The sequence below is a fragment of the Eubalaena glacialis genome, chromosome 10 (assembly GCF_028564815.1).
Source record: "Eubalaena glacialis isolate mEubGla1 chromosome 10, mEubGla1.1.hap2.+ XY, whole genome shotgun sequence".
NCBI classification, from domain to species: Eukaryota; Metazoa; Chordata; class Mammalia; order Artiodactyla; family Balaenidae; genus Eubalaena; species Eubalaena glacialis.
In genome coordinates, this window is record NC_083725.1 from 117,619,280 (window position 1) to 117,644,657 (window position 25,378).

Consider the following 25,378-nt stretch of genomic DNA (forward strand, 5'->3'; position numbering starts at 1 on the left):
ACATTTTTGCTTTTTTCATATTGTAAACACTTTAAAAGCAATGCCATGAAAAATCCCAACGCGGATTTTATGGAACTTGGGGAGCTGGTTGTAAAATGTGTAAGGGGATGTAGCGGACCCGGGGCAGCCAGGACTTTCTGAAGGACACGAATTAGGAGGGACTGTCTCTTCCGGCAGTTGGGGCTGGTTGGAAAGCCTCCTGCTCAGCACGTGCTGTGGTGCAGGGCTGGGCAAGTAGAGAACAGAGGGCACGTGGAAGCAGACGCAGGCACAGCTGGAGGAGGAGCTCCTGCCCTTGGGGATGCAGGTATGAGCAAGTGCGAAGGAGGGGTGGTGAGTGCCCAGTTTGAGAAGCCCAAGCTAGAAGCCACCCAGAGCCGTTAGGCGTCAGGAAAGTTATTGTGGGTAGAACTCATTGCCTTGAGCACATAGCTGCGTCTCGGGGTCGGACCTCCGCATGCTAGGCATTCGCTAAGTCTTGTTCATGTCTGCCTCCTCCAGGGAGCCCGCCCAGCTTCACCAGACAGCTTGTTCTCCTCCAGGCACCTCCCTGTCCATGTCACTCACCTGCCTTTTCTTCCTGCTTAGGTGGTTAACTGCATGTGTGCATGTGTGTATAATGTGTGTCCTGCCCAACTGCGCTGTAGGCTCCCTGAGTGTACCCCACGTTGTCTTCCATTTCTTGGCCTTCCCCGTGGGGCTGGTGTGGGACGAAGGACCGTTCCTGACCCGTAAATCCATAGTTTGCCTCCAGCCTCCAGCCTGCTCCAGTGAGCAATGTAACGCTTGGTGAATATCAATAAGGCATGTACTAAAAACGTTGCTTATTTTGGTGTAGTAGCAGAGGATTGGGTTACAGTGAGTTGGGTTGTGTTTAGTGTAACCATGTGAACAGTGTAAAATACAGGCTATTGGAATGGAAGCCCAGACATCTGCTATGAATTCTATATATAAATACTGGCTATGCTTACATGGGTTAAAATGGGATTGTTGGCATTGGATCTTCAGACTCCTGATTCCACTGTGGTAGGGACTGCACGTTAATCACGGGTCCTGGTACCCGGGCCAGGAGGGGAAAGAGTGGCCTTTTTCTGACACTGACGGGCCGAGGATGCTGGGAACGGCAGACCTACCCTAGAAATAGGTGGGAGTGGTCTACTCCCCGTCCCCTGGCAGGGAAACACGGAGAACCCGCAGAACTCTGTGGGTGTTCTGAGGGCCAGGCCAAGAAGGGGCTGCGTGAATCCAGGGTCACAGAAAGGGTCATCCATGCCTGAGTTAGCCGATTGGGAAGCCAGGATGAAGGAAGAAGGTCACGGGGGGAATTCAGTGGTCTTGGGGTGCAATGGTGCCTTTAGAAATTATCTATTGAGGTGAAATTTATGCAATGTAAAATTAACCATTTTAAAGTGAATAATCCATTGGCCTGTAGTGCATTCACAATGTTGGGTAGCCACCACGATCTAGTTCCAGAACATTCCATTGCCCCCATAGGAAACCCTGTCCCCATTAAGCGGTTTTGCCTCATTCCCCCCCCCCCGCCCCCCCCCCCCCACCAGCCCCTGGCCACTACTAATCTGTGTGTCTGTCTTTGTGGATTTGCCTACTTGGGACATTTCATGTGACTGGAATCCTATGCTGTGTGGCCTTTTGTGTCTGTCTTCTTCTGGAGCATCATGTTTTCAAGGCTCATCCATGTTGTAGCCTGTGTCAGTCCTTCACTGCTTTTTGTGGCTGAATAATATTTCATTGTATGGATAGAGCACATTTTGTTTATCCATTTGTCCGTGGATGGACATTTGGGCTACCTCTGCCTTTGGGCAATTGTGAATCGTGCTGCTGTGACCATGCATGTACAAGTATTTATTTGAGTCCTCTTAGTTCTCTTGCGTACACACCTGGGAGTGGAATTGCTGGGTCATGTGGTAGCTCGATGGGTAACTTTTTAAAAAATTTATTAGTTTATTTTTGGCTGTGTTGGGTCTTTGTTGCTGCACACGGGCTTTCTCTAGTTGCAGTGAGCGGGGGCTACTCTTCGTTGCGGTGCACGGGCTTCTCATTGCGTTGGCTTCTCTCGTTGGGGAGCGCGGGCTCTAGGCGCGCGGGCTCAGTAGTTGTGGCTCATGGGCTCAGTAGTTGTGGCTCATGGGCTCTAGAGTGCAGGCTCAGTAGTTGCGGTGCACGGGCTTAGTTGCTCCGCGGCATGTGGGATCTTCCCAGACCAGGGATTGAACCCGTGTTCTCTGCATTGGCAGGCAGATTCTTAACCACTGCGCCACCAGGGAAGCCCCTCGACAGGTAACTTTTTGAGGACCCGCTGGGTGCTCTGCACTGCAGCCCCACAGCAGCCAGCGGTGCCTTTTAAGTAATTACCATTTCCTGCTGGATGGATGAGGAAACAGGCTCAGAGCAGAGATAAAAAGTCTGGCCCCAAATCTCGCAGCTGGAGGCCAGGCTGGGGTTTGAACGAGAGTCTGAGCTGATGTGCTTTCCTTTGTAGCAGGACCGGCCCGGGACTGGATGAAAGAAACATTTAATGAGCTACACGTACCAGCGCTGCCCCGGCTGGTGTTTACTGAGTGCCTAAAATGTGCTGCTACCGGGCTGAGGCTTTGTATGAATTGTTCTGTTGAAGCCTCACAGTCTCTGAGGTGGGGTTGCGGTGAGGACCCCCATCTCACAGGACGTTGAGCTCAGAGAGGCCCAGATCTGAGCCGTGCCCCTGAGCTGGCTCCAGGCTGCTCATTCGGGGGGCCGACCTGGTCTGCGTACCCTTGTGATACGTGGTCCTGAAAAAAAAGAAACTTGCACAGAGAATGTCGTAGCAACATAAATGGAACCTGGGGTTAAAACATTTAAAGATATTTATCCAGAGACTCAACAAAGTCATCTTTCATTATGCAGTCCTTTTTTCAGTCTTTGTCCCCACCTAACACCTTCTCATACCTGCAATTCTAGTACAAATTGGGGTTTATAGTTAGTGTGTGTGTACTGACAACATTTCTTACACATTTTCTGGTGTCAATGCAGTCATTTTCTTACTACTTTAATGGACACAACTTTCTACTGAGAGAACAGCCTAGGTACCCCGATGTTGGAGATTTTTTATTTGTTTATTTTTCTTATTATAAGGAAGGCTGCAGCAAATATTGTGTCTAGGACCTTTTCCTTCCTTCAGGTGTTCCTTGGGATAAGGTCCTGTGAGGCCGATCCCTAGGGAGAGGATTTAAACGTTTTATGGTCCTTAATACCAGATACCGTGGTATTTCCTAAAAGGGCTGTTCCTGCATCTGTGGCGGCCAGGTGACCCCGCGTGAGTCCTGGGGTGCAGTGGTGGCTGGGCTGCCGGCCCAGCTCTCAGCCTCTCTGCCCTGCACTCCTCTCCCTCCTCACACTGCTTGTTTCTTCTCCTCACTGCCCCAAAAGCTTGGGCCACTGGTCAAGAGATCATCCCTGGAGTGACCTGGGGCAGGTCAAAGCACCCTTCCAAGAGCTGCAGTCTCCTCACCTGGGAGATATGCACCTGAGCCCCCTGACCTACAGGGTCTTGGGCCCGTGGGCATGTCACCTTGGGAAGGAGCACACAGGACCAGTGTCTGCCACCTCCTGCATGCTTCGCCCCAGGACCTTTGCACTGGTCATCCCCTCTGCCAGGATGCCCTCCCTCCGGCCCTCTCTTGCCCCCTTCAAGTCTTTGCCCAGGTGTCGCTTTCTCAGGGAGGCCACCCTGACCATCTTATGTGAAACGGCAGACCCCACTCCCAAATCCTTTACCCTGCTCTGTTTTGCAAACCACAACATTGATGTTGCGAGGCATAACTGACATCGCCTTACCCATCATGTGGGTCGCTTGTTGTCTTTTCCCCCCATGTAATACAGGACACGAGGGTGGGTTCTTGGTTCGGTTGCGTGTCCCAGCCAGGCTGGCATGTGCTACACGACACCCTGCTGCCTGCCCACTGGCTGGCTCTGTCGTGGACTCAGCCCAGTGCATCACTCCTCAGGACAGCCTGTCCCGATGCCAGCCCCTCACCTGGCTACTCTAATCCTGCCCGCCTCCCCAGCCTCTCTCCTTCCGTGGGGCAGGAGGGGCCCCAGGAGGCCACATCCCCCAGATGAGCCAGGGTACCCGTGGCCCCTGGTAGGCTTGGGGCCGCATCAGCCGGGGCTCCCCAAGCCCTAGGAGGGGCAGTGGGCGGGTAGGTGCCAGCTGGGGGGGGCAGCCCCCCACAAGAGGCCCCTATCGCCGTGAGTCCCCAGGGTGACGGGAGAGTGAAGTGGGTGCCTCTTCAAACTTAGGAGTTGAGTGTGTGGTGGTTTCTAAATGTCTTCGAAGCAGGAGTGGCTTCTCCTGGAGAGAGCCTGCCCGCCCTGGCCCTCCTAGGAGTCTCAGTTTGGGAAAAGCGCAGGAAATTGAAATCCACCCCCCATCACCTGTGGCCTTTGAAGGGTGCATTTGAACTGCCCAGAGTGTAAACTGTGGGGAAAATGTGGTCTTTCCAGTTCGGGGAGAAAGAACAGAGCAGAATTAGGACCTTTTGTGCCGGGGGCAGCTTCCAGGGCTCCCTGCCTCCGGATTCTCCCCCAGCCCAGGCTCCCTGGTCTCCTCTGGGACTTTGGCTGCGGGGAAGGGTTAACTTACTGGGTGTCTGGCCAACAGCTGGGGTTGGCGACTCGCCCTGTGGGTACCTCCCTCCAAAGCGCTTCCCCTGGGGGCTGGAACGCCTCTGATTGGAGACTCCTGTCTGTGGGGCCGTCCACCTCTTGACGCTGATGCCGGGTGAGTTTCGTCCCTCACCTGTGGCCACCAACTCCCACTGGAATACCTGTGGCAGTGGGGAGCTTGCCTTCTCCTGAGATGGTCCCTTGCACTGTCGCCCAGAGGTGCTAGTTTAGAGAAGAGAGTGAAGTCAGCGTCCTCCCTGCTGGCCTTCGCAAGGGGTTCTCAGGCGGGAGCTGGGTCCACCCTGGTGGGGGAACGTCACGGGGCCTTGGTGTGCGCACCTGTGTGTGTCTGTTTCTGGGGAGAGGGTCAGCTTATCAGAGGGCTCTGTGACCCCCGAGGTTAGGAACCACCTGGGCCGGTCCTGCCTTCGCCGGATGAGAGGGGAGGAATCTCAGGAGGCCGGGCACGGTGAACCTCGCAGGCGGGGTGGGATTACTGGTCGTCTGCGCTCCAGTGGCCGGCGGGGCCCTGGTGACGATGAATGGGCAGGTGCTCTGGGGGCACCCGTCGCCCTGCGTGTGCTGTGGGGTGTCTGTTTGCAGCAGCTTTGCTGCCTCGGTCCACGGGCCTCCAGATCCCACACGGCTCTTCCTGCGAAGGCCCTCTGCCTCTGGTCTATACGATTCTTCCTCCTCTGAAGGTCTGGACCCTCCCTGATCCTGGGTATCATCCCCTTGCCCACTGTCCTCCGACCGGCCAGCCTCTGACCCTTGGATGGCACCCAACTGCCGGCAGTGCCTCCGGTGGTGTGTGTCACTGCCACTCTGCTCTCTGGAACCTCTGGCTGGCAGTGGGGACCCAGACCCTTCTGGGCACCCCACCCTTTCCCTTCTCACCTCTCACAGGGCAGAGGTGACTCACTGTCCTGAAGTTAGGATGCTAGGGGCTGGGTGGGGAGGATGAAATGTATTTATAGAGCAGCTGCTGTGTGCTGGCCCTGGGCAGGGCAGGGCATTCTTAGACGGGCAGACAAGCCGTCCTGGAGTGCAGGGTCCACTGGGACCCTCAGCATATTGTAGCAGCTAGGGAAACTTCCATTTTTAATTAAAAAAACCTTTTTACTGAAGTGCATATACGCAGAAAAGTGATGCCTTTTTACAAACTAAATACACCTGTGCAACCAGCACACGGTGCGTGTTCCAGAGTGTGGCACCTCTGGTGTGCTGTTGAACTTTGTTCCTCTTGAAGCCTTGTCTTACCCTTCTGTAAAATGGGTGAACTGTCACCCACGGCCCAGGCCTGCGTGCCGAGAGCCCAGGGGGCTCAGAGAGGAGCCTGCCCAGCCCTGTGTGACCTGCAAAGAGCCATCAGCCTGTGTGGATGCGCACTCTTTATTATTTGTTTGTACCTGCTTGGGGCAGGGAGGGGTGAGATTAGGGACAGGTGTTCTTTGGTGGCCATCTCCTCCTTGCACGAGGTCAGGATGCCCAGCTCGGATGTAGTTGTTACATCCCGGTGTTTGATTTTTGCTGTGTCCCTGCTGCCACAAAGAACTGTAGACATGACATAATGATGGTGATGGTGGGAGTGGTGGAGCTCCGGAGACCGTCCTGACCTCGAACCCTCCGCGTGTCCTCCTGCCCTGCAGAGGAGGGGCCTGGGTGGGACACATGGTGATTTCAGTAACTGCAGCGCTGTCTGCTGCGTTGAAAGAGCCTCTGAATGGGTGGCTGGGCCCGCCCAGGTGCCTTCCCGGCAGTGGCTGGGGATGGAAGGAAGGAGCCGGGAGCCTCGGGCATGGGCCGGGCAGGGTCCGGGCACCAAGCCCCCCCCACGTCCTGGGCTGTGCGGCCCGCGGCTCAGCCTGCGGTCCTCACGGTTTGCTTCTGCCCCCACAGCCTCGCCGCTCCTCCTGTTTGCCAACCGCCGGGACGTACGGCTGGTGGACGCCGGCGGAGTCAAGTTGGAGTCCACCATTGTGGTCAGCGGCCTGGAGGATGCGGCCGCGGTGGATTTCCAGTTCTCCAAGGGAGCCGTGTACTGGACGGATGTGAGCGAGGAGGCCATCAAGCAGACCTACCTGAACCAGACCGGGGCTGCCGTGCAGAACGTGGTCATCTCCGGCCTGGTGTCGCCCGACGGCCTGGCCTGCGACTGGGTCGGCAAGAAGCTGTACTGGACGGACTCGGAGACCAATCGCATCGAGGTGGCCAATCTCAATGGGACATCCCGGAAGGTCCTCTTCTGGCAGGACCTGGACCAGCCGCGGGCCATCGCCTTGGACCCTGCTCACGGGTAAACCCAGTGCCTCTCCTCTCCCTGGTGCGGGTGGGTGGAGTCGTGATTTCCCTCTGGAACTTACTTGAGCCCACGTACCTTTTTTAGAGAAAATGCGGCAGTCTTAAAATGAGTTTGCTTTCAGAATTTGTTGTTGTTGAGAACGATTTCCCCTTGATACCCTGTAGTGTGGTTTTTTTTAAACTCGCTGCTTCTGAGGCAACTGATGTGCTTGGCCGTGGATTCGAATCATTAAACATCTCAGATGTGTGTGTGATGGTGTCCGAGGAGGTGCGAGCGCTCTGACAGGTAGAACTCACACCTTTCGCTTCCTTTATGACTGCGTCAGCTGAAAACGGGTGGAAAAGTGAAACTCCTTGTCCAGAAGTGGAACTTGCTGCGGATGGTTTCTCTGGTGTCTTCTGGAAGCCCTCTGCTTCCCCCTGCCTCCCAGTCTGGCTGAGCTCACGTGACCTACGAAGGCTCAGGGCCCAGCCACGAGTTCCAGGTGGGGTTTTGTGAGTGGCGGTAAAGCTAAGAACATGTGCAGAGTTGAAGGCTGGGATGGAGAAATTGTGGGGAGATGGCCGAGCTGCCCAGCCAGGCCAGGCTCATTGCAGACTTTCATGAGCGATAGCTGTTCGTTCAGTCATCCCTCGGCCCTCTATTCCCTCTTCCTGCCAGCTGGGAAGGACACACTCTTAGCCAGGCTGCATCAAGCCAGGCGCCTGCCTCCTGGCCGTGCTCGACCCGCTGCTGTGTCTGCCCACTTCTCTGCTGTTCACGTGTTAGAAATGGCTGTCGGGTGTCTGGAACAGAAACACCATAGGACTCTGGGTTCTGGTCCTGATGCCCCTGACTTGCTGTTGCCCCTGGCAGTGCCCTCCCCTGCCCTGGAGGGGTGGTGACGCTGGCCGCACTGCCTGCAGCCCAGCATGGAGGGGCCTCTCAGCCCGCCCTGGGGCAGGTGGAATGAGGTTTGGGAGGCGGAGGCCTGTCCTGCCAGTGCTGGTGTGTGGGTAGCTCGGGGAGCACCCTGGGTGAGGGGGTGCTTTGGTGGCCAAGTAAACCTCCTTACGGGGGGCTTCTCGGCGTGTTGACTGAGAAAGCGCACTAGACTGGCTTTTGATGTCGGAATAGCTGGCACCTTCTGGAGTTGCTGGTTTAAAAGCTGAGTGTGTGTGTGTGTGTGAGCTCCATTGGGAGGTGCTTGATGCTTGGTTGGGAGGTGCTCAGTTGGGAGGTGCTTGGTGCTCGGTTGGGAGGTGCTCAGTTGGGAGGTGCTTGGTGCTCGGTTGGGAGGTGCTCAGTTGGGAGGTGCTTGGTGCTCGGTTGGGAGGTGCTCAGTTGGGAGGTGCTTGGTGCTCGGTTGGGAGGTGCTCAGTTGGGAGGTGCTTGGTGCTCGGTTGGGAGGTGCTCAGTTGGGAGGTGCTTGGTGCTCGGTTGGGAGGTGCTCAGTTGGGAGGTGCTTGGTGCTCGGTTGGGAGGTGCTCAGTTGGGAGGTGCTTGGTGCTCGGTTGGGAGGTGCTCAGTTGGGAGGTGCTTGGTGCTCGGTTGGGAGGTGCTCAGTTGGGAGGTGCTTGGTGCTCGGTTGGGAGGTGCTCAGTTGGGAGGTGCTTGGTGCTCGGTTGGGAGGTGCTCAGTTGGGAGGTGCTTGGTGCTCGGTTGGGAGGTGCTCAGTTGGGAGGTGCTTGGTGCTCGGTTGGGAGGTGCTCAGTTGGGAGGTGCTTGGTGCTCGGTTGGGAGGTGCTCAGTTGGGAGGTGCTTGGTGCTCGGTTGGGAGGTGCTCAGTTGGGAGGTGCTTGGTGCTCGGTTGGGAGGTGCTCAGTTGGGAGGTGCTTGGTGCTCGGTTGGGAGGTGCTCAGTTGGGAGGTGCTTGGTGCTCGGTTGGGAGGTGCTCAGTTGGGAGGTGCTTGGTGCTTGGTTGGGGAGTGCTCAGTTGGGAGGTGTTTGATGCTTGGTTGGGAGCAGTTGTCTTCATGCTCACACCCAGGCTGGCTTTGCCTGTAGCATCCCTAGGAGTTGGTCCGTGTCTGGCTCTGTCTTTTCTTATTAAATGTTTGAAATCTTTTCTGATCTTGCCTCTGAATTCTTCCCCCGGGTCCTGCTGGGATCACACCCCTGCCCCTGAGGCGGAGTTGACTTTGGTGTTGATGCCCTGGGCAGGATGTCTGAGGCCCCAGTCTCTCCCCCACATCTCCCACCACCCCAGTGATGTGTCTGATGCGTGGTGGAGCGAAGTGGTGGTGCTAAGTGTCCCACTCACCAGATCGAATGACGGTGAGAATGCTGGACTCTGGTCCCAGCTTCGTCTGTGGTGTGGTCGAGGTTAGCAGTGTCCGCTCCGTCCCCTTAGACACCATTGCCCAGGAGGGGAGGACCCCAGGCCAGTGCATAGGGGGACCATGGGCAGCACCCCACTCTGCCAAATACTGGCCTGGTGGTGGTCCTTGCCATGAGTTTGAGCTGAGTCCTGGGGGCAGGACTACTGTCCTGAGAGCAGGGATGGTGGGCTTCATTCTCCGTCCTGGCCACAGACTCGCGTCTGCAAGGGGCAGCACTGCCTCCTCCCGGCCCTGCTGGAACCTCTGTTGTCTCCGTGTGTCCTCTTGTGATGCAGCCTTTCTGCCTCACAACTAGGGTCCCTCCTCAGATGAGGGGATAGTGCCCCCGATACGTCATCAGGAAGGAAGCTTCTCAGTCTGAACGTCCATCTCAGGGTGCACGTGACCAAGAGCCCCATAGCCAGGAGGGCCCGCAGACCCCAGGGCCTGGACTTGGTCAGGTTCAGCAGCACGGGTGGCAAAGGGCAGGTGTCCCGGCGAGGCTGGGGAGGCACCTCCACTCCCAGCACCAGGTGCCCACGTGGGCGGCAGAGCGGGCTCCAGGGAGGACTCTCTGGCCCTGAGGACCCGGGGCCGGGAAGACATCGGCCCAGCGCTGTGGGGTGGCCCAGGCCTGTCCCAGCCCAGGAGGGGCTGCAGTGGCTCCTGGGTCTCGAGTTAAAGCCGGGCTGAAACCCAACCCCCTCTTTAAAATGCAAAATGGCCCTTCCCTAAAATAACACACAACCACAACCGCAGCCAGCCTCTGCCCTCTGGGCCGAGACCAGGCTGCAGGGCTTTGCTTCAGGAGTTGATTTTCCTCCGTGGAGCTTGGCTGGGCCTGTGACAGCGTTGAAGGCTCTGCACGAGCACATCCACGCCAGCTGGGCTCTGGGAACGGGGTGGCTCGCAAATTCCCCATTTAAGGAAACCAGCCGGGCCTCTGTTATGAAACCTGGGGGAAAGAATTTGAATTATGCTCCTCACGGAGGTCCTGAGCCTGCACATTTTCCGGCCTTTCCCGTTGGCCACCGAGGAGCATTCAGGGAGCATGTGAGTGGATGGCTCTGAGATTGATTCTCCTGATACCTTCTGGGCAGCCGGCGGGAGGGCTGGGCTCTTTCCAGGCTGCTGGGGGTGGGAAAAGCACAGGGAGAGAAAGGTGCCTGCACCAGGCCGGCGGGAGCCTTTGCTGAGCTGGCCGACGGCACCTGTGAGCCTCGGGTGCCCGGAGAAGTTCACCACCACCCCAGGCTGGGGGGTGGGTCAGACAGCGGCCAGGCTCTGACCTCAACCGGAGAACAGTGTAGTGCTCCCAGAGCTTGTGACCCGGGGCAGCGCAGCCTTCCGGAGCCTCGGTTTTCTCACCTGTCCAATGGGAATAGTCCCTGCATCACTTTTTCAGTGGAGAGCAGAGTGGAGAGCTTGTTGGAGAGGTGTTCCGAGTTCTCTGTCCCCATGGGGGCTGGAGAGCAGGGGAGCTTGGTGACAATGGCGGGGTGTGGTTGGCCCCTCACCGCACGTGAAGCCCCTAGGAGCTCATTCTCATCATCTGTCGTAACCCGTCTAGCAGGTGGCAGCAGTGCCAGCTCCGAAATGACACCCCTCTGGGAAGGCCGCATGGCCCCATGAGTGGGGGTGGCCCTCGGAGCTCCCATCTCGGGGGAGTGGCAGCTTGTGTGCGTGTCATTTGCTCTCTCCTGCTGGACAGAGACCCCCACCAAAGGGCAAGGCTGGGCCTGTTCTCCCCATGTCCCTGATGACTTTGCTGGTCCCTGGTGGACGGCAGCTCAGGCTTTGCTGAAAGGGCTGAGGTTTTACCTCTGAAGACGTGGAGGCTGAGAGCGGGAGTGGGGAGGGAGTGGGGGGAGGGGACTTGATTGGTAATAGAAGCAGCTCGAAGGGAAGCAAGCCTATGGGCCCAAGGAACTAGGGCGTCTGAGAAGTGACCTGTTCTCACTCCCACTATGTCCCATGGCCCAGCCTCTCCCCGTCTGGGCTTGTGCTCTCTTTCCCGGCAGGCCCTCCCACGATGGCACAGGTGGCTCCCAGGAGCCCCCTGCCCTCCCCTTCCAGGCCGACTCCCATCTGCCTGTCTCTAAAGCAGCCACTAAGGCTGAGGGTAATGGGGTTTGCTGATGGCTCAGGACTGATCTGTGCCCACCCCAGGAGGGGGTGTGGGAGCAGACATACCACCTGGAGAGTTTCATGGACCTCGCGTGGAGGGGGGGGGGTTCCTCAAAGGGAAATCCAGGCACTGGCCCCCTTCTCTGCGGAGAGACACTGGTGGACAAAGTAAAGTGAAACAGGTCTGCCACGCCTTGTGCCCCGTGGCTTGTCCACAGCCGACTGGGCCAGAAACCCAAGGGACTCCTGTCCTCCAGGCCGGTGCAGTTCCCTCTGCTTTCCACTGAAGAGCCATGCTGAGAGGGCGCCCCGCCTGGACATCTGGGCGCTGGTGGGGTTTGAACCCATCAGCCCAGATGCCTGCATATTATCTCTGCTCATGGGAAGGGACATCAGATAAGGACGCCTCTAAGGAGGCGGTGGTTTCTGGCTGGAAACCCTAAGAACATGGTTACGCAGAGCCGAACCACCCACAACCCACCCAGGAATAACTGGTATGTTTCAGTGTATACCTCACCTACGCATTGTTGTTTTTAACAGACTTCATTTTTTTTTTTTTAATTATTATTTATTTATTTATATATATGTATTTTTTGGCTGTGTTGGGTCTTCATCTCTGTGCGAGGGCTCTCTCCAGTTGCGACAAGCGGGGGCCACTCTTCATCGCGGTGCGCGGGCCTCTCACCATCGTGGCCTCTCTCGTTGCGGAGCACAGGCTCCAGACGCGCAGGCTCAGTAGTTGTGGCTCACGGGCTTAGTTGCTCCGCAGCATGTGGGATCCTCCCAGACCAGGGCTCGAACCCGTGTCCCCTGCATCGGCAGGCAGATTCTCAACCACTGCGCCACCAGGGAAGCCCAGACTTCATTTTCTTAAAGCAGTTTTAGGCTCACAGAAAAGTTGAGGGCAAGGTACAGAGAGTTCCCGTATACCCATGTACATTTAATGTCTTTTGACAAAGATTTAATGTCACGTATCCATGGTTGTATTATCCTACAGAATCGTTTTGCTGCCCTACAGATCCTCTGTGCTCCATCAGTGCATCCCTCCCCAGTCCCTGGCAGCCCCTGATCTTTTTCTGTCTCCATAGTTTTACCTTCAACAGTGTCGTATGCGGGAACCATAGAATGTGTAGCCTTTTCACGTTGGCTTCTTTCACTTAGTAACATGCATTTAATGTTCCTCCATGTCTTTTCATGGCTTAATAGCTCATTTCTTCTTAGCACTGAATAATATTCCATTTTACATATTTTAATTGCCTTTTAGAAGTTCATTTACAGCGTTTTCATAGTAGCAAAAAATCAGAAGCAAAGCAAACGTTCAATGTGGAATCACTGAAATAATTTACCGTACTATATAGCCATTAAAAGAACAAGGAAGATTTCGATTAGTAAGAAGAGGATACCTGGAATATGTTGCTAAATGAGAACAAGTGGAAACAAGTATATTTGATTATCCAACTTTGATTAAAAATTAATATATTACAGGGAATTCCCTGGCGGTCCAGTGGTTAAGATTCTACGCTTTCACTGCCGAGGGCCTGGGTTCAATCCTTGGTTGGGGAACTAATAAGATCCTGCAGGCAATGTGGCCAAAAAAAAAAAAAAAATTAATATATTACTGAGGGGCTTCCCTGGTGGCGCAGTGGTTGAGAATCTGCCTGCCAATGCAGGGGACACGGGTTCGAGCCCTGGTCTGGGAAGATCCCACATGCCGCGGAGCGACTAGGCCCGTGAGCCACAATTGCTGAGCCTGCGCGTCTGGAGCCTGTGCCCCGCAACAAGAGAGGCCGCGATAGCGAGAGGCCCGCGCACCGCGATGAAGAGTGACCCCCGCTCGCCGCAACTAGAGAAAGCCCTCGCACAGAAACGAAGACCCAACACATACATAAATAAATAAATAAATAAAATTTTTAAAAAAACAAAATATATATATATATATTACTGACTGCTTAGAAAGCAAATCGGAAGTAATAATACCCTCGGCCCTAAACATTGGGCGCGATTTCAGGGCAAATTCACTGTCTCTGTTTCGTACGCTTGCATTCATATAGACAGAAAACAAAAACAAAACAAAAACGAGCTTTTCTCATCGTGCTTCTGTCCTCCTTGTTAGGTACATGTACTGGACAGACTGGGGAGAGATACCCCGGATTGAACGGGCAGGGATGGATGGCAGCACCCGGAAGGTTATCGTGGACTCGGACATTTACTGGCCCAATGGGCTGACCATCGACCTGGAGGAGCAGAAGCTGTACTGGGCGGACGCCAAGCTCAGCTTCATCCACCGCGCCAACCTGGACGGCTCCTTCCGGTAAGTTCCGCCCGGCTCTGGGCCCCCACCTTCCCCACGGGGCCCTGGCCAGTCCCAGCTGGGTGCTGGCTGATCCTTCTCAACTCAGGCCAGTGGTCTCACACCTGAAACCCTGGGGGCCTGAGGCCTGCAGGCTTTTTCAGAGCTGAGATCCATAACAGTGCACACACCATGTCTGACATCCCACCCAAGCAGGGTCTGGGGCGGCATCTGCATCCATTTTACAGCAAAATGTAGAATGCTTATTCTAAGTGGGATCGAAAAGGCTATAAAGAGCCCTACATCCAAAGCAGTTTCATGGCTCCTCAGCGTGAACACTGAATTAACGTAGGATCCAGCAATTCTGCTCCTAGGTTTATGCCCCCAAAGAATTGAAAATTGGTATCGAAATAAATACTTGTAGGCGAATATCCGTCGCAGGAGCATCCACAATAGCTAAAAGGTAGAAACAACTGAAATGTCCACCAACAGATGAATGACGGATGGATAAGCGAGATGTGGCATATCTGTACAATGGAGTGGTGCTCAGCCATAACAAGGAATGAAGCACGGGTGATGCCACACCATGGATGGGCCTTGAAAACATGCTGCTAAGTGAAAGAAGCTGGACACCAAAGGCCACATATCGTGTGACTTCATTGATGTGAAAAGTCCAGAATAGGTGCATCCTTAGGGACAGAGGGCAGACTGCTGTTTCCAGGGGCTGCGGGGGGAGGGGAGATGAGGAGTACCTGCTTGGTACGTTCAGGGTTTTCCTGTGGGGACGGAAATGTTTGGGAAATAGCTGGTGGTGATGGTTGCACATCGTGACTGTGCTACGCAGCCCTGAAGTATTCACTTTGAAATGGTTAATTTGGTGATATGTGAATTTCACCTCACGACATTTTTTGTATGTTTGGGGTTTTTTTTTTTTTTTAAATTTATTTATTTAATTAATTTATTTTTGGCTGCGTTGGGTCTTCGTTGCTGCGCACGGGCTTTCTCTAGTTGCGCTGAGCGGGGGCTGCTCTTCGTGGCGGTGAGCGGGCTTCTCATTGCGGTGACTTCTCTTGTTGCAGAGCATGGGCTCTAGGCGTGTGGGCTTCAGTAGTTGTGACAGGTGGGCTCAGCAGTTGTGGCTCGTGGGCTCTAGGGCGCAGGCTCAGTAGTTGTGGCACACGGGCTTAGTTGCTTCACGGCATGTGGGATCTTCCCGGACCAGGGCTCGAACCCGTGTCCCCTGCATTGGCAGGCAGATGCTTAACCACTGCGCCACCAGGGAAGTCCTGTTTTTGGTTTTTGATTGCGATATAATTGGCGTATAACATTGTATTCATTTTAGGTGTATGACATTGTGATTTGTTGTGATTTGTTATACGTGTATATTGCAAAATCATGACCACAATAAGTTTAGCTAACATCCATCACTATACATAGTTACATTTTTTTTCCCCTTGTGATGAGAACTTTTAAGATCCACTCTCTTGGCAACTTTTAAATATACAATACAATATTGTTATAGAACCATAGTCACCATGCTGTATGTTAACATCCCCAGGACTTACTTATCTTATAACTGGAAATTGGCACCTTTTGATCCCCTGTACCCATTTCACCCACCCCCCTCCCCTGGAACCAGGGGTTCTCTGTATCTCTGAGTTCTGTTCTCTGTTCTCTGTATCTATGAGTCTGGGTTTTAATATTTTTTTATTGAGTTATAATTAACATACAATATTATATTAGTTTCAGGTGTAAAACATAGTGATTCAATTATGAAATGGTCACAATGAGAACAGTTAACCATCCATCACCAAGCAAAGTTATTATAGTATTATTGGCTATATTCCCTACGTGTACATTACATACATCCCCATGACTTTTTTTTTTTTAAGATTTGATTTTTTTTTAAAATTTATTTTTGGCTGCATTGGGTCTTCGTTGCTGCGTGCAGGCTTTCTCTAGTTGTGGTGAGCGGGGGCTACTCTTCGTTGCGGTGCACGGGCTTCTCATTGTGGTGGCTTCTCTTGTTGCAGAGCATGGGCTCTAGGCGCGCAGGCTTCAGTAGTTGTGGCACATGGGCTCAGTAGTTGTGGCTCGTGGGCTTTAGAGCGCAGGCTCAGTAGTTGTGGCGCACGGGCTTAGATGCTCCACGGCATATGGGATCTTCCCAGACCAGGGCTCGAACCTGTGTCCCCTGCATTGGCAGGTGGATTCTTAACCACTGAGCCACCAGGGAAGTCCCCCATGACTTACTTATCTTGTAGCTGGAAGTTTGTACCTCTGATCTCCTTCATCTGTTTCATCTGTTCCCCTACCCGCCCCCTCTGGCAAACACCTGTTGGTTCTCTGTATCTATGAATCTGTTTCTCTTTTGTTTTTTAGATTTCACATATAAGTGAAATCATACGGTATTTGTTTTTCTCTGTCTGACCTTTTTCACTTAGCATAATACTCTCCAGGTCCATTCATGTTGCCACAAATGACAAGATTTCATTCTTTGTTATGGCTGAGTAGTATTCCATTGTGTGTGTGTGTGTGTGTGTGTGTGTGTATATATATATATGTACACACACACACACACAGACACACACACGCACACACACCGTCTTTTCTTTATCCATTCAGTTCATCTCTTGACAGACACTTAGGTTACTTCCATACCTTGGCCATTGTAAATAATGCTGCAGTGAACACAGGGGTACATATATCTTTTCAAATTTGTGTTTTCATTTTCTTTGGGAAAATACCCAGATGTGGGATTTCTGGATCATATGGTAGTTCTATTTTTAGTTTTTTAAGGAACCTCCATGCTGTTCTTCATAGTGCCTGCACCAATTTACATTCCCACAAACAGTGCACGAGGGTTCCCTTTTCTCCACATCACTGCCAACATTTATTGTTTCTTGTCTTTTTGGTAATAGCTATTCTGTTCTTCCTCTTCTATTTTTTGGAATAATTTGAGAAGGATAGGTATTAACTCTTCTTTAAATGTTTGTTAGAATTCACCTATGAAGCCATCTGGACCTGGACTTCTGTTTTGGGGAAGTTTTTTGATTACTGATTCAATTTCATTACTAATTATCAGTCTATTCAGATTTTCTGGCTCTTCACGATTCAGTCTTGGAAGATAGTATGGTTCTAGGAATTTATCCATTTCATCTAGGTTGTCTAATTTGTTGGTATATAATTGTTCATCGTATTCTCTTATGATCCTTTTTAGTCAATAAATCTTTTTAAAAAGTGACATCAAGAAAACAGGGAAGAGGCAATGTCAGGTCAGGTTGGGAAAGAGCACGAATGTATGATTTTTGGTTGTTCAGTGATACCTTTTGAGTGTGACTCCCTCCTCAGTGCTGTACCAGGGACTGAGGACATGGTGGTGACCACCCATCCACAGCGTCCACCTCAGGAAGCCTATAGTGGGGCGCGGGTCATTAAACCAGATAATCGCACACTACCAGCTGTGTGAATTACGATTCTATTACCGTCGTCCATAATCTCATTACAAACAAGTTCTCGTTTGCTGGGTGTTATAAATACACAGATGAGAATAGCTTTTTTTTTTTTAATGCTGATACAAGTTTAATTTGCTTTGATAATATAAATTATTGACATCCTAGGAATGAGCAAATATCAGTACCTTTGGTCCGATTTGTGTTGTGTTGTTAAAGCATCAGGGCAGAACAGGTGTGCTTCTCATCATCTTGTTGTCACCAGGTGTGGCTTCCTCCCTGCCACTTGTCTTCCTTCTTTCTTCTCTGTGGGGCACTTTGGCAACAGCCCCCCTTCTGGAAACGGGTTAGACAGGGAGCAGCTAGGTGTGCAGGGCCCCCCACGTCACTGTCAGGGGTGGCGGGAGGCTGGCTGGGTCTGGAAGGTGCCCTGCGCACCCTGGCAGAGGGTTCCTGGGATGCCCTGGCCTGGTCTCACGCTGCTCCATCACTGCTCCTGTTGTCCTGTGTGATGTCGATGGGTCAGCAGTGACAATGGAAGGCTTTCAAAATGGGGAACACGATGGGGACCCCCTGACGGCTCCTTCACCCGCCTCCCCCCCCACAGGCAGAAGGTCGTGGAGGGCAGTCTGACGCACCCTTTTGCCCTGACGCTCTCTGGAGACACTCTGTACTGGACAGACTGGCAGACCCGCTCCATCCACGCCTGTAACAAGAGGACTGGAGACAAGAGGAAGGAGATCCTTAGCGCTCTCTACTCGCCCATGGATATCCAAGTGCTCAGCCCAGAGCGGCAGCCTTACTGTAAGTCGGGACCAGGCTGGGAGAGGCCCCTCTGCAGAGCTGGTGTCGGGGTTGCTTCAGGCAGGGCCCTGTCCCAGCGGTCCTCGGGGGTGGCAAAGGGATTCCCAAGGAAGGTTGCTCTGTTTTCAAGGCCCAGTGGAAGTTACGTGTTTATTCATGAAAAATCTGCTCCAAGTCTAAGTTCTCAGCCTGGGGTCCCCATGGGGTCGTGGCAGGGGTCCCTGATGGTGAAAAGCTCCTGTGACAGGCAGCCAGCAAGCAGGGCCAGGGCCTTGGGCTCACCCGCTCCCACGAGGACCACCACCTGTTCTTACGGGGACCACCACTGGTTCCCAAGGGGACCACCGAGGGGGGCAGATTCTGGCCACGGTGCTGTTGAAGGTTCCAACTTTGTACTTAAGAGTGGGCTCCCAGGGGTGGGGCTCTCTGGAGTTGTTTTCTGGGGAGAACATCGTGGTCCTTACACGCAGGTGGGTTTCATGCTTTACATTTCATGGGTACCACCCTCTACCCTGTCCTGGGCAGAGTGAGATGCCAGGAGTATTTGTCAGTTCATTTGCACGTTGGTTGTGCAAGGGCTTGGGAGAATGAAAAGCATTGTCATTAGCTACCAGAGGCTCGGCCCAGTGGCCAGGTGTGGCCACCAAGCTTCTGTGCCGAGCCTGTGGGGTCCAGGCATGTCCCAGAGATAAGACAGGCCTCTGCTGCAGGACCTCCCCGACCCAGGGCCTCATCTTACCACGCAGGCAGGTCCTGGGGTCCTGCCGGGGAGGGCTGGGGACAGCCTCCGCAGAGGAGGTGTCCTTCGAGGGGCCCTGAAGAAGAAGATGGGGTTTCTTGTGGTAGGAGATCGGGAAGAGGAGGCAGGGCGGGGAGGATGCCCACACTGGGAGTGGTGGGCGTGGGTGTCTAGGGCCCGTTCCGGAACCTTCTCCCACCTGCCCTGTTTGCCCAGACCACACGCGGTGCGAGGAGAACAACGGCGGCTGCTCGCACCTGTGCCTGCTGTCCCCGAGGGAGCCCTTCTATGCGTGCGCCTGCCCCACTGGTGTGCAGCTTCAGGACGACGGCCAGACGTGCAAGGCAGGTGAGCCAGGGAGCGGCTGGCGGGAGGGGCGGCCACCAGCCTGGGTGCCCCACGATCTGCCTTCCCTGGGGAGGGGCTCATGCGGCCCGGGCTCTGAACGTTGGCAGCCCAGCAGCCGGGATTCAGGTCAGATCTGGGCTCTGCTGCCCGATGCGCGAACGACCTCGGAACTCAGGTTCCCGTCTGTAAGACGAGGTCGTGCCAGATGTGCAGAGACCCCAAGTAACTGCCGGCATGCGCGATCGCACGCTAAAAGCTGGCTGTCTTTAGCTATTAAACCAAAACTGCGTTTGTCGTAACAAGAGCGATGGTGTTAGAGAGTGTGAGACAGGACGTTCCCGGCAGACACACCCTCCCCTCCTCCCTCCCCTTCCAAGTGCTCCCACCCCTGGAGTACCTCGGGCCCTCCTGGGAGCTCATGTCTTTGCTTTTCTGCTTTTTCATAAGCGTTGATATGGAATTTATAATTCATTTTTTAAAAAAATATTTATTTTTGGCTTTGTTGGGTCTTAGTTGCGGCACGTGGGATCTTTGTTGTGGCATGTGGGATCTTTCGTTGTGGCGCGCGGGCTTCTCTTTAGTTGAGGCCTGCGGGCTCCAGAGCACATGGGCTCTGTAGTTGCAACGCGTGGGCTTAGTTGCCCTGCGGCATGTGGGATCTTAGTTCCCCGACCAGTGATCGAACCTGCGTCCCCTGCATTGGAAGGCGGATTCTTAACCACTGGACCACCAGGGAAGTCCCTGTAATTCATTTTTATCCTTGCATCCCATTCGCATGGAATCTTTGTGCTGTAATAACCCTACCCCCTACCCCCATACCCCGGCATGCCGTGGAAACTTAGGTTGTGAACACATCCTTAATGGGAGTTTTCTTTGGATGCACCAAGTTCAGTAGATCTCCTGCCCCCCACACAAGTGATTTTCTTTGCTATAGGTATTTTTCCACCTCTTTATTCTCCCCTTTGGTTTTCGGGCACTTGCTACTTCAAAGACTCGTGCTATTTTTAAAGAAAAAAAGTGCCTTCTCCGTGGCACTGCCTGGGGGCCTTTACTGCCAGGTGTGGGGTTCAGGATGTGCTCTCCCAGAAATGATATGCATCCAGGATACAGCCTGTCCCTGGGGACATCCAGGGCCCAGCATAGCCGAGCGGGGTTGGGGGGGGCTGGCTACCTGAGATGGATGGCCAGAGAAGGTCCTTCCCAGGAGGCACCATTTAAGCTGAGGCTTAGAGGATTAGGAGGGAGAAGGAACAGTGAGAAGGAAGAACCTGTGGGCTGCTTTGAGGCAGGAACCAGTTGGTATCAGGACTGACCTCACAGGTGTTTGATCTGTGCAGTCACACGGGGCCTCAAGTTCAGAAGGGCCCCGTGCTTGGTTTCGTGCTCTGTTGTTGACTTGAAATGCTTAATAATTTTTGAACAAGGGGCTCTGCCTTTTCATTTTGCAGTGGTTCTTGCATATTGTGGAGCCAGTTCTGCTTTGTGTATTGGAGAAACTAAGGGAAATCTGGAGGTAGTCTAAATATTTCCATGTATCTAACTCTGCTGTTTTGTCCACGTGTGTCTATACATTTCACTTGACATTATTGCAGGAGCATTTGCAATGACAAGAGGTACGTATGCTTCAAAAACCTGCGTTTTAGTGCCTGAAGAATGTTTTATCAAGCGGGCATACCTTTGAACCATCTTTCCCTTGTTGAACGTTTCTGTTCTATTTGTGTTTTTGCAATTTCCGAGTCCTGCTGCCGTGAGAGTGCTGGCTTGGGGCCTGGCCCTGGAGCTAGAAGGATCTGGATCTGGTGTCTGTTGCTGCCATCGATGGGTGCTGTCTGCCCGAGCCCTGTGTTGGATCGGTTGGTGATGTCTTCTCTGGGAGAGGGAGGGGGATGCAGGCATTGTTGCCATCTCTGCCCACTCCGGGTGTCTGGAGCCAGGCTGTACGTGGACATTTGGGGAAGGAGCAGGGATGGACACAACCCCCCAGAAAGGTGGATCATGCAGTAGTGCCTGCCCCGACGGGGGACCTTGTGCAGCCGCTTCTGTTAAGGGGCCCAGGAGTGGGGTGTGTCCGGTGAGGGTGTGAACCCTCATAGAAGCCCAGAGTCATGGTCCAGTGAAGTTGCACAGCTGGAGAAGCCTGGAGTTCCAGAAGCGACTTGCCCAGGCTACCCTGGGGTACAGAGAGCTCTTGGTCATCTGGCGTGGACGGTGCCTGGTGCCTCCCTTCCTTATCTGTGAGATGAGGGTGGGTGTCACGGACCACCACCTGCCAGGGAAGCTGTGGAGGACCCAGTGCATTAACAGGAGTTGAAAGTGCCTACAAGGTGCCCTGTGAGTAGTGGGTACACAGTATACGGCAGCCATGCCCACCATTCACACCACTGGCAGCTCATCAGGCCCAAGGGGCTAGGTTTGCCTCTGTTGTCCAGGGGTCCTGCCACTCCCTGGGGGAGGCCCCATTTCTTTCCCAACCAGAAGAAGCCGAGGCTGTAGGCTCCTTTCGGGGTCCCAGCATCCCAGTAGCTGGAGCCTCTGAGCTCTGGGGACCACTGCCCGGGGTTGAGCCCTTGGAGAGGATTTTGTTCCCTCTGCAGGCATTAACTGCGGGGCGAGGAGGCCTGGGGTGGAGGGCTTCCTAGAGGAGGGGCCGGAAGCTCTGCAGTGGGTGCTGATACCGACACCTACGGGGCGGGGGGGGGGGGGGCAGGGAACTGGGGGATTAGCAGCAAAGCCTGTCCTTCCTGTCGGAAGCTGGTTCCCAGCCTCCGTCAGGAGGACGGCCAGCCCGCAGATTCCCCGGGATTCAGCTGCTGGGGCCACTTTCCCTGGTCTTACCAGAACTGTTTTCGCACCCCGCGAGCTGTGAAGGACACTTTTACAAATAACCCAGTTGGAGAATGCCAAGCGCGCGGAAGAAAAACGTTTTTGTTGTCATTCCGAGGGGCCCCTGCTTGGATGGGGGTCTGCACAGAGGCAGGCGGGGCCTGTCTTTACATTGAGCCTGCATCCTCTTGCTTTTGCTCCACATGCCCTGTCTAGGGTGTCAGGTCAGAAGGAGGGAAGAGCTCACAGAGGGACAAAAGCCATGGGACAGGAGTCTTGCTTTGCATGAGAATGTGACTGCTGGGATCCTGGTTTTTATAAGACTGGTTCCCACCCCACTTGCTTCCCACTAATGCACTGGTTAGTTCCGGGGGTCAATGGCAGCTTCTGTACCTCCTGCCCTGGACCTGTTTGAAGTTGAAGGGATCCGGGGCAGCTGGGGTGGGAAAGGGTAAACAATTTTCTAAATGTTTTCGTTGAAGTCGAGAAGAAACCCAAAAGCTTCTCAGAGCATTTCAAGGGTTTGCCCCCAAGATGGCTTTCTGGAAATTCGAGGTGGTTCTCAAACATCTCTCCATATTCTTCAACCGGGCATGAGTGAGAAAGGGCTTCTGTCCCTGAGGGCCTTTCTGTCTGTTTGGGCGACAGAGCGAGTCAGAGACGGTTCTGTGAGCGAGGACCTAATGGGGCCTCGGGCCTCGGATGTCACAAAAAATGACGGCTCCATGGCAAACTGGGGGCTTTAGGACACGGATCTCTCACCCTCCAGTTTCTATTCCTTGTCACAAAATATCATGTTAAAGGACAATGTTTGATTAAAAGGCCCAATCCTATCACCTGAGCACGGTAGCTGCTTTCCTTTTCTCAGGCGGCCTTCCGAGCTGCCAGCATCCGTTGGCGATGTAGCTTTGCATCCTGGTGGACATAAATTGCATGTGGAATGTGGGTTTTGAGTGCTGACAACGTGCAGGGTATCAGATGTGAACACTGCCTGGAGACAGTGGCTGGTAACACGAGGGTAATAGGAAGAAAACGAGACACTAAGTCCTATTGAATGTCACCAGCCGAGCTCCGAGGACCTGGTGCAGGCACCTCGCCGGCCGGAAGGGAGCAGTGCCCATGGAGGGCCGCCAGGGTCTTCTGAGGCCCGGCGTGTCCGGTGGGAGGATGGAATTCCGGGGCTGGCCGAGGAGGCCCTGGGATCACTTGGGGATCTCTTCTTGGCTTTGGAATTGGTGAGGTCCAGTGTGCTGGGGGGGTGAAGAGCCGAGGCCACACAGTGAGGGCTCAGGAACTGGCCCTGGGCTAGAGGAAAGGCCTTCGGGAAAGACAGAAATGGACAAAGCCTGCGCAGGTGTGACTTCCATCCAGAATGGGATGTGTCGGAGGCAACATTCACCAGGTATAACATGGCTTTGGTCTGCAGTTGAGAGCCTGCCAAAGACTTTTGGGGTGGCGAGGAAATTCCGTCTCAGGCAAACCCAGAATTCAGAGTGATTTTCAATCATGTGATGGCTTTCTATGTCCAGTCTTCCTTTTATGATACCTTAACTCACGTCCCGGCTGTGTGATCTTGGGAAATTGACTCAGCCTGTCTGTGCTTCTGTCTCCTCAGATGTAAAAAGGGATGATCGTAGTACCCGATTCATGGGGTTGTTGAGAGGAAGGCCTGGATGCCCAACAAATATGAGCTGTGCTTGAATTTGAACTTGAACTAGGAGCCAGGCAGGCAAGATGGCAGGAGAGCAATTCTTCCCTGGACATTTGGAACCAGAAGTGGACGTGGAGGCCAGCTGGTGCCAAGAGGAGCTGGGAGGAGGCGTGGGGTTTGGGGAGCCTTCCTTACACAGCCGGTGGGGACGCCAGGCATGTGGCTCTCCTTTCTGTGGGATGAAGGCCAGCGTTGGGCTGGAGGGATTCTGGGCTGGGGGGCAGGGGCCTGGCTGTGTTGGAATTGCTTGGCCCCTTATGTCACATCCAGGTTCCCCGGCCCCAGCAAATCAGAGTCTCCACGACAAGGGATAGGGCGTGGGAGGTGGAGAGCTGCCTCTGCACTGGACACGAGCCCCAGGCAGCTGCTGGGCAGTGGGTCGGGAGCCACCCGCACAGCCGGAAACATCTCAAGATTTGAAGCCAGGGCGTGACTTGTGGATTCCTGGGGCTCTCATCCCAGGCGTCTGACCTTTTATGCTTCGTGGAGCTGAACATGAAGAAGTTTTTGTGACATGTGTGAATCCCATCTTTTCCTGATTTTGAGCAAATGAGAGCCAGCCCTGTGCAGGGGTCATTGCCTTCCCCAAGGAAGGAACTGAGATGGGGTGATGCTCGGACCCCAGCGAATGGGGGCCTGTGACATCCCAGGGACGTGTAGGGTCCCCCAAGAAGCAGAGGATGCAGTGGGGGCGGAATCGCTCGCTGCTGGGCGCCGGCAGAGCTGCAGTTTCCTTGCCTGTGACGCGGGGAGATCAGAGGACCTCCCCCTGCTCGGGGTCGGGGAGGTGGGCGGGACACTCAGGATGGGAGACTCGGGACTCCCTGCCTTTGGCCTGAGGGGCGTCTCATGTCCCACGGCCCTGCGGGTTGGGTAACACCCACTGGCTCTGGGGTGCCATGTCTCAGGTCCCCAGGGAGGGTCCTGTAGGTTCTGAGACTGGCAAGGATGTCACAGCAAGTGGCCCCTCCTCGGCTCTGGCTCTACTGGGGGCTGGGTGAGACCTGGGGGGGCCGAGTGACTCTTGTTCCCCAGGCGAGCGGGCCAGGAGCCCGTCCTGGGCCAGGCCGTGAGCCCGCGTGCCCTCCACCCTGAAGCACCGGCCTCCCCGCACCCTCCCTCGCAGCTGCACAGACGGAGGTGCCCAGCTGGCTTTGGTTTTCCCCATGTTTTTCCAATTATGTGGAATGGGCTAAAAACAGCAGCAGCGGGGCCTTCTTTGGGAGTTGCCACCACCGTCCGAGGGATCCTCCTGCTGCCCGCAGGGGCTGGACCTCTGTGGGACCTGCCCTGTTGTTTTGACTTTTGTCCCTGTGTGTTCCTCGTGCCCGGAGGCTTCTGGGCCGTGCACCCCCCTCCTCCGGGCCTGAGCAACCTGGGCGAGTGACCCGTGGGCCCGTGTCCAGGGCGTGTGGCTTCACCGCCTGGGGGTGGCCAGGCTGTGCTGGGGCGTCATTCTCTCCCCCCGCCCCGGCCTTTCCAGATGAGGCTGCCGTCGGGGCAGGGCGGGAGTTGGGGGCTTGGTGATCTACAGTCCGCCTGCCGCACCTTGCCAAGAAGGAGTTTTGACAGATGTTCTCGGGGACGGGAAACAAAAAGACGGCGGGGCTGTGGCCGGCAGAGGCAGCGGGAGGAACAGAGGCGTCCACTGTCGGGTCTGACGGGCAGACTGACAACTGGGCCCCTCACATCCATCCTTCTGTCCGGGAGGATTAGCCGAGGCTCAGGGCTGAGGAATAAGGGGTGCGTTTGTTCCCAGTCTGGCTGTCTTGTCACTTATCAGGGAAGTAGGTCGAAGGGAAAAGAAAAGAGGCCCT

General features: G+C 54.5%; 1 protein-coding gene across 2 annotated transcripts in view; it reads left to right on the top strand.

Moving 5' to 3' along the window:
• LRP5 (LDL receptor related protein 5) overlaps positions 1-25,378 on the top strand; it is a 109,819-nt gene that overhangs the window by 22,285 nt on the left and 62,156 nt on the right. For both annotated transcript variants that reach the window (XM_061202176.1, XM_061202177.1), the window contains exons 2-5: positions 6,565-6,961; positions 13,508-13,705; positions 17,744-17,940; positions 18,896-19,027. In XM_061202176.1, the coding sequence (XP_061058159.1) occupies positions 6,565-6,961; positions 13,508-13,705; positions 17,744-17,940; positions 18,896-19,027 (924 nt within the window). The remainder of the gene's footprint in view (positions 1-6,564; positions 6,962-13,507; positions 13,706-17,743; positions 17,941-18,895; positions 19,028-25,378) is intronic.